Raw genomic sequence first — 9,396 nt, forward strand, 5'->3', positions numbered from 1 at the left:
TGGTTATATATACGTAACATAAAAATGACCCTTTTAACCATTTTAAGTGAATACTTCCACTGGCAGTAAGTACATCCACACAGTTGTGCAACCATCACTGCCATCCATCTCTAGAACTTTTTCATCTTCCCCAACTGAAATTATGTTCCCATTAAACACTAACTAACCATCGCCCTCTGCCCCCTCCTGGCTCTTGGCAACCAACATTCTACTTTCGGTCTATCAATTTGACTATTCTAGGCACCTCTTGTAAGCAGAAGAATATAGTATTTGTCCTTTTGTAACTGGCTTATTTCATTTAACATAACATCTTCAAGGCCATCTATGCTGTGCCATGTGTCAGAATTTCCTTCCTGTTTAAGGCTAAATAAAATATCATTGTATGTTTACACCACATATTGTTTATCCACAATTGTCGACATTTGGGTTGGAGAAAAAGTGTCTTAATATCAACATGATTTTTTTTCTTACATTATCTCACTTTTCTTCTTTTCCTTTCTCTGACCTTTCCCTTGCCTTCTCTTGCCTTCCCTTCCCTTCCTTTTTCCTTTCCTTTCCTCCCTGTCTCTCTCCTTGGCTATAAGGAAGATAGAATGTGACTAAAGGTTATTATCATCGGGAATCTCAAAGACTAGTACAGTGAATTCCTTTTTTATTTTATTTTTTAAGTTTATTTATTTATTTTTAGAAACAGAGAGCAGGGGAGGGGCAGAGAAAGGGAGAGAGAGAGAATCCCAAGCAGGCTCCATGCTGTCAGCCCAGAGCCCAATGTAGGGCTCAATCTCATGAACCATGAGACCATGACCTCAACTGAAATCAAGAGACAGATGCTTAACTGACTGAGCCACCTTTTTAAAAAAATTATTATTATAGTAGACTTTTTTTATTTTATTTTTTAATTTTTTTAACGTTTATTTATTTTTGAGACAGAGAGAGACAGAGCATGAACAGGGGAGGGTCAGAGAGAGGGAGACACAGAATCTGAAACATGCTCCAGGCTCTGAGCTGTCAGCACAGAGCCTGATGCGGGGCTCGAACTCACAGACCGCGAGATCATGACCTGAGCCGAAGTCGGCCGCTTAACCGACTGAGCCACTCAGGTGCCCCTATAGTAGACTTTTTTTTAGACGAGTTTAGGTTCGTAGGAAAATTGAGCAAAAAGTACAGAGTTCCCATATATTCCCCATACCTCTCCCCAGCCCATCCCCACTGGAGTGGTAAAATTGCTAAAATTGATGAACCTTCACTGAAACATTACGATCATCCCAAATCCATAGTCTATATAGGGTCAATCCCTCTTGTCATTGTATATTCTCTGGGTTTGAAAAAATGTATTATGATTTGCATCCATCATTACATTATCATACTAATTTATTTCACGGCCCTAAAAATCCTCTGCACTCAGCCCATTCATTCCTCCCTCTTCCTAACCTCTGGTAACCACCGATCTTTTACTGCTCTATAGTTTTGCCTTTTGCAGAATTTTGTATAGTAGTTGGAATCATATAGTATGTAGCCTTCTTGGATTGACTTCACTCACTTAATAGTCATTTAAGGTTTCTGCATGTCTTTTCATGGCTTAACAACTCATTTATTTTTACTGCTGAATAGTATTCCATTGTCTGGATAGACCACAGGTTATTTATCCGTTCACCTACTAAAGGACATCTTGGTTTTTCCAAGTTTTGGCACTTGTGAATAAAGCTGATGTAAACATTCATGTGCAGGTTTTTGTGTGAACACGAGTTTTCAACTAATTTCAGTAAATATGAAGCAGTGTAATTACCAGATCAAATGTTAACACTATGTTTAGCTTTGTAAGAGACGGCCAAACTGTTTTCTGAGGTGGCCATGAATTCCTTTTGGGTTTTGTTGTTTTTCTTTAAGAAACCAGGAGTCCAGGCTCAATTATAATACCTACATCACAGGTGACAGTTTGGATTAAGTGGGAAAGTAAGTGGGGAAACGGCCAGTCATCTCATAGGGCCTGATATAAAGCGATTGCAATTTCTTTTACTCATGCAGAGCTGGGGGTGAACTGGACAGGGGGTTATGGAGTCAGCAGGAGGTTTATATGACTGGTTCAGCCATTCATTAGCCAAGATATAATTTTGAAGATGTTTTGCAGAGATAAAGGAGAGGAAGGGAGAGGAGGGGTGTTTTGAAGGTAATGGTTTGCTTCAAAGATAAATGAGAAATTAAGAGGCAAGCTTCTTAAACTAGCATATTGTAAGAATCATGGAACCTTGATAAAAAAAATGAAACTGGTAGGGTAAGATATTTATATGAGAAAAAGGGGATTATGGACACCCAGTAGGTGCTTATTTAGCACTTGCTGATTGAATTAATTTGAGGAATAATAAAGTTGTGCTTATTATGTGGTTTAATGGTGACATTTCTCTTTAAGTTTCCTATAATGGGAAGATCATGAACCCCATTTATGTTTTCCCATTATCCTCTACTGTAAAGAAAAAACAGCTCAATTTGCCCTTGAATATAACAATAGTGAGTGACTGAGAAAAATCATTTGCTGTCCCCATCTGTGTCACAAGGGTGACCTGTAACTATTTGTTGCCACTTCAACAGAGGGGAGTGATTACACCAAGGGCACTTCTGTATTATATTTCAGTGTGACAGGCTTGCCAAACTGATGGGCAGTAAATGCACAAGGCATAAGGTTTGAAGATAATTTCCACGTCTGATAGGGTGGAGCTCTTTGTCAGAGAATGCAAAAATTAGCTGAACAAATTTCATCCTGATTATTTTTGTACATATCTTGGAAACCTAGCTATAGCTTCCCGTTGGGTCAAATATGGAACAAAATCCAATTATGGCAGATAATTTATTCACTCTTTCTTTTTTTTTTTTTTTCAACGTTTATTTATTTTTTTGGGGACAGAGAGAGACAGAGCATGAACGGGGGAGGGGCAGAGAGAGAGGGAGACACAGAATCGGAAACAGGCTCCAGGCTCTGAGCCATCAGTCCAGAGCCTGACGCGGGGCTCAAACTCACGGACCGCGAGATCGTGACCTGGCTGAAGTCGGACGCTTAACCGCCTGCGCCACCCAGGCGCCCCTATTCACTCTTTCTAAAGTCTAGACAGGTTTATATCAACTTGCTCATGGAAAAAGGTAAAGAAATTAAGCACTGTCAAGTGAGGGGCTGTCACAGTTAGAGATAGGTTAGCAACAAGAGATTCAAATGATGATAGTAGTCACAGCAGTAGTAATTATTCATTAAACATGAACAGTAATGCAAAGAGAAAACAGAAAGATCATTTTTAATGTACCCAAAGATAATCAACGATCATGCAGATTTTTTCATGTGCATTTGCAAATTATATTTTGCCTCTAAGATTGCCGCCAATGATTCCTCCTGCCTCTGTTCATTTCCTTGTGTAATCCCCTCCCCCTGAGTGTGGGCTGGTAAAGTTTATGGGATGTCAACTCAGAGGTCAGATGACCAAGTTTGCGGCTTCTAGCCTGGGTGTTCTCTTTCAGTCTTGCTTGCTTGCTCCCTCTGATGAGAGCCAGGGGCCATGTTGCAAGCTCCTATATGGAAACACAAATGTGGCAAGGAACTAAGGAAGGCCTCCAGCCGGTAGACAGTGAAGACTTGAGCCCTTCAATCCCATATCCTGCAGGGAACTGGCTCCTGCCAACACCCATGTGAGTGAGCTTCCCCCACTTGAGCCATGGGATGGAATTGCAGCCCTGGTGGCAGAATGACAGCAGTCTCATGAGAGACTTTGAACCAGCCTATGTGTAGCTGGGTAATATTCAGATATTGGACCCAAAGAAATTCTGAGATCGTAAATGTTTGTTGTTTTAAGCTGCCAAGGGTTGGGGTAGTTTGTTATGTAGCAATAGATAATTAATACATGTAAGTTTACAAAAATTGGATTGGGGCACCTGGGTGGCTCAGTTGATTAAGCATCTGATTCTTGCTTTTGGCTCAGGTCATGATCTCATGGTTTGAGAGTTTGAGCCCCACATTAGGCTCTCTGCTGCCAACACAGAGTCTGCTTTGGACCCTCTGCCATCCCTTCCCTCTGCTCCTCTCCCACATATGTGTGTGCGAGTGTGGACACATGTTCTCTCTCTCTCCTTCTCTCTCTCTCAAAAATAAGCAGGAAAAAAAATTGGATCACATTGTCTTTCATCAGCCAGAGTTTTATCAGCAAAAAGAGGGCACCCAGTTGGGATTTTTGAACAGAACTGTGCACCATGTTAAGAATATCAGTTAGGTATGAAAGAAGCAGCCAGGGCTTATAACATTATGAAAAATCCATTATCATCCATAGACCTGAAGAAGGAAGGGAAAGAAACCGTGTTAGAAGAGGCCAAAAAAAGGGGAGCCACAGAGGGAAAGTTGTCTTACAGGAGATTTGTCCAGGGACACACCACCTGTCAGAGTTGGGTCAAGGCAGGGAGCAAGCAGAGAAGAAATACCCTGGCATCGTTCTTTTGCCATCCTCAGATTGCCCATGACTGTTACTGGCCAAACCCAGCTGGAAACCAGAGGGCAGTTCCTAGGGGTCAGCGCCCTAGGACAGAAAACAAGGCAGAGAAGGCAGAGAATAGGTCTGCTGAGGCATAAAGAGAAAAACCAGCATATGCCCATGCTCTTGTGCAATTATTTTTATGTTTATCATCTTTCTGTATCATTAACGATTCGTCTCCATTATGGTTTTATTTTTTTAAATTTTTTTTCTTTTTAATGTTTATTTATTTTTGAGAGAGAGAGAGAGACAGAGCACAAGCAGGGGAGGAGCACAGAGAGAGGGAGACACAGAATCCGAAGCAGGCTCCAGGCTCTGAGCTGTCAGCACAGAGCCTGACATGGGGCTTGAACTCACAAACTATGAGATCATGACCCGAGCTGAAGTCAGACGCCCAACCCACTGAGCCACCCTGGTGCCCCTACGTCATGCTTTTAAATAGCTACACATGGGACCTATTACAAATTATCTCAGCCACATACGGATGAACATTTTTAGATGTATAAAAAAATTCTCCTTTTGCTATGGTAAGCAGCGAAGTGAATATCCTTATAGTTCTATTTCTATGGATTTAAAAAAAAGTTCCTTCGAGCACAATGCAAGAAGTAGAAATAATTAAGGACAAAGAACTTTTAAAAGGATTTTGATACATCTTGCCATATTACTCACCATAAAATCTATTATACTCTCCCTCTGGGAAAAAAATCTTTGCCTATTTGATAAGATTTTAAAAATAGGCTTTATTGGGCAGTCTGGTTGTTTTAGTAGGTAGAACATGTGACTCTTGATCTCAGGGTTGTAAGTTCAAGCCCCACGTTGGGTGTAAAGATTACTTATAAAAAAAAAAATCTTGGGGCACCTGGGTGGCTCAGTCGACTAAACTTCGAATTCTTGATTTTGGCTCAGGTCATGATCTCATGGTTCATGGGATCGAGCTCTGAGTCAGGCTCTGCGCTGATGGCATGGAGCCTGCTTGGGAGTCTCTCTCTCCCTCTCTCTCTCTCTCCTCCTCCCCTGCTTGTGCTCTCTCTCTCTCTCTCAAAATAAATAAATAAACATTAAAAGAATAAAAATAAATCTTTACCCAAAAAATGCTTTATTGTTTTTTAATTTTCATTTTGGCTCTACTAGTAAATTTAAAATACTTTCCTCATGTTCATCAGCTACTTGTATTTCTTTCTTTATGAACTTTGCCCATTTTTTCCATTTGTATTAGTCTTTCTCTTATTGATTTATAGGAGGTATTTAATGTTAAGGATTCATTGTTGTCATATATACTGTAAATATTTTCCTTAGTATAAAACAAAGTCATGCATAGAACCTATTTCTTTACCTAAATAATATTAAATATTTAATTTAATAATATTAAAATGTTTACCTTTTTAAAACCTATTTCAATAGTTTAATTATGTCAAGTAAAAGTTTTAAGCCATTTGGAACAGTATTTGGAGGTAAAGCATGAAGCAAGGATGAAAAATTATTTTCTTCTAAATGCGTGCTTGACTGTCCCCACACCGTTTATTGAGAGGACCATCTTTTTTTTTTTTCTCACTGATTTGAAATGGAAAGACAAAGCCACATGGCAAGTATACTCTTTTTTTTTTTCAATATATTAAATTTATTGTCAAATCGGTTTACATACAGCACCCAGTAGTATACTCTTGATTCTACTACTTAAAGGAAAACAGGCTTTTAAAATGAGCCTTTTTGCATTTTTCATTGGACTTCCTTTCCATTACATATATTTGCTATCCTTTGCAGATGGGTTAAAATACCTCCATGGATACTTTTACTGAACGTGATTCTATGACCTCATTTAAAAAAAAATTGTATTTTTAATGTTTATTTATTTTTGAGACAGAGAGACAGAGCATGAACGGGGGAGGGTCGGAGAGAGGGAGACACAGAATCTGAAACAGGCTCCAGGATCTGAGCTGTGAGCACAGAGCCCAACGCGGGGCTCGAACTCATGGACCGCGAGATCATGACCTGAGCCGAAGTCGGCCACTTAACTGACTGAGCTACCCAGGCGCCCCTGACCTCATTTTTTAATAAAGATCCGCAACAGTGGCCTGGAGATTGGGCCTAGTGCTGCCTGAACATTATGTCCTTCGTCTCCCAAGTTAGGCCTAATGTGTTTTTTGAGGTATGTTTTTTGACTTACTGCAAATTCTTATAAATGCTATTGAGATTTGAGAAGTTGTTTAAAAGTAAACTTGGCTTACGGTGGTAGATTTAATTAAAGAAGACAGTGTTATCATGTAATTTCTCATGCTTAATGCAAATCAGCGCTTACCTAATTTCCAGTGTCTCTTCACACTGAAGATTTGAGGACATATCATACCTGCAGTGTGGTGACAATGATGATGCATTGAAATACTCCATTTAAAAGGTATGTTCAAGGGGTGCCTGGGTGGCGCAGTCGGTTGGGTGTCCGACTTCAGCCAGGTCACGATCTCGCGGTCCTCGTGAGTTCGAGCCCCGCGTCGGGCTCTGGGCTGATGGCTCAGAGCCTGGAGCCTGTTTCCGATTCTGTGTCTCCCTCTCTCTCTGCCCCTCCCCTGTTCATGCTCTGTCTCTCTCTGTCCCAAAAATAAATAAAAGTTGAAAAAAAAAAAGGTATGTTCAAGGGGTGACAGATATTTCTTTCTTTTTTTTTAATTTTATTTTTAGAGAGAGAGCACCCATGTGCTTGCATGTGAGCAGGTAGGGGCAGAAGGAGAGGGAGAATAATTTCAAGCGGGCTCCATGCCCAGTGCAGGGCCCATGACCCTGGGATCATGACCTAAGATAAAATCAAGGGTCAGATGTTCTATCAACTGAGCTACCTGGGCACTCTGGTGACATATTTTTCTGCTAGCATTTTATGAAAAGGAGGTCCCGGGTCGTGTTGTAAGATCCGTGTCTCCAAGAGGGCTTCTAGTGGCATCATGAAATACTTGGCGAAGCTTTTACCTTTGTACGAAAGGAGAGAATGTCACATTTCTTCTTGATTCTAGAAGACATCCAATGAATTGTATTACCTTCCAAGTTACCAGAAAATGGCATCAACATAATTTCTTCCTACATAGTTGAAGACAGTCATCACATTGAAGAGGAAAAGAGTTTCTCCTCAATTTTAGAACCAAAGAAGTACTGTCTCAAAATTAAAATCAACAGTCTGGGTTAAATTCTTTCTTAGGGGAACAGTTGCATCTAAGACTTCCAAAATCATTAGTAACTGGAAAGAACATCTGTTTTCTCTTAGGGAGGGATGATAGCGTGTATCACAAAGTGCATGTGCACCTCAACAATTTATCCATCTCTCATTCATAACATTCAGACTCTATCACATTAATGGGAAAATACTGAATAAATTTAATTTTTTCTACAAGCCAGGCAGTGGACTCAGTCCTTTCCACGAATATATTATTAAAAAATCTCCATCCAGGTAGACAAATATGTTATTTTAGTCAATGTTATTGAGGTATAACCTACATACAGTAAAACGCATCCATTTAACTCATGTAATTAAAAACAATAAATTGTGCAATTCAATGCATTTTTGTAAATGTATTGCATATATAAAACATATACCCAAGCAGTGGCCACCACAATAATGATACAGAATATCTTTATCACCAAAAAGTACTCTTTGGTGTCTCCTTTGGAACCCGTTCCTTGCCTCCACTCCAGGGCCTTGAAACCTCTAGTCTGTTTTGTTGCTATAATTTTGTCTCTTCTGGAATTTCTGTGATGGACACATGTTTTCATTTCTCTTGTGTAAATACCTAAGAGGCACATTGGAAAGCTAGGGGGTGGGGGACAAAAGCATTTGGGGAGGTAGAAAATTATAGGTGGAAATTAAAAAAAAAAAAATGGGAAGAGAGAGAAAGGATCTCCTCAGGACCTCAGACTGGCCTCACAGAAGCCACTCTTTCCTGGAGTCATGCAACAGGTCCTGGGTGGGTTACTGCTACCGTGTAGGTCAGGGGACCACCAACCTTCTCGGGCTGTTCGCAGGCATTTGCTGCCATCGGAGATTACAATGAACGTATCAGTCTGGATGTTAACTGCTCTAAGGAGGTAGCCACTGCCATCCATGGGGCCATCATCCTGGCCATGTTTTCTGTTGTCCCCGTGTGGCGAGGCTCCTGGGGGAACAAGACTGGCAAGCCCCACACTGTCCCATGCAAGGTGACCGGCCGCTGTGGCTCTGTGCTAGTTCCCCTCATCCTCATCCCCAGAGGCCCTGGCATTATCTCAGCCCCTATGCCCAAGAAGCTGATGCTGATGGCTGGCACTGAAGACTGCTACACCTCAGCCAGGAGCAGCATTGCCACGCTGGGCAACTTCACCACAGTCACTTTTGGTGCCATTCCCAAGACCTACATCTATCTCCCTCCCACCTCTGGAAAGAGACTAAGTTCACCAAGTCTCTCTATCAGGAATCCACCGACCGTCTTGTAAAGATCCACACCCCGGTCTCCAGGCAGGGGTACGGCCACCACCTAGTTTTATACAAGAAAAATGAAGTGAATTAGAGCTTGTGGGGAAAAAAAAATGCAACAAAAACATATACAAAACAATAAGAGGGGCATTGGTTTCTGTAGTGGTTGTACCATATTACATTCCTAGCATGTATGAGATGCTCTTCATTCTTGCCACAATACTTGGCCTTTTGGGGCTTTCTGATTGTTGTCACTGTAGTGAGTAGGTCCCTGGATCTCAGTAGAATCTTCACTTGCATGTCTCTGATGCGGTATTCAGCTTCCATCGTGACACTCCATGATTCTCACCTGCTGGTATTCATTCATGTCTCTGTTTAGTACAATCCCATAAAAAGTAGGGATGGCCTGTGGTAACAAATAGCTATTGCAGGGGCGTCTGGGTGGCTCAGTCGGTTAAGTGTCTG

General features: G+C 41.1%; 1 protein-coding gene and 1 non-coding gene across 2 annotated transcripts in view; both read left to right on the top strand.

The window, feature by feature from the left end:
* Nucleotides 1-9,025, top strand: part of LOC123607205 — a 44,566-nt gene extending 35,541 nt beyond the window's left edge. Inside the window, 2 exon segments of the mRNA XM_045496369.1 lie at nt 8,469-8,886; nt 8,889-9,025. Coding sequence (XP_045352325.1) covers nt 8,469-8,886; nt 8,889-9,025 — 555 coding nt within the window.
* Nucleotides 8,368-8,441, top strand: LOC123607782. Its single transcript, XR_006716921.1, has one exon. It is a non-coding gene; the product is annotated as a small nucleolar RNA SNORA64/SNORA10 family (small nucleolar RNA).
* Nucleotides 9,026-9,396: the final 371 nt, after the last annotated feature.

This window comes from Leopardus geoffroyi, chromosome A2 (genome assembly GCF_018350155.1).
Source record: "Leopardus geoffroyi isolate Oge1 chromosome A2, O.geoffroyi_Oge1_pat1.0, whole genome shotgun sequence".
NCBI classification, from domain to species: Eukaryota; Metazoa; Chordata; class Mammalia; order Carnivora; family Felidae; genus Leopardus; species Leopardus geoffroyi.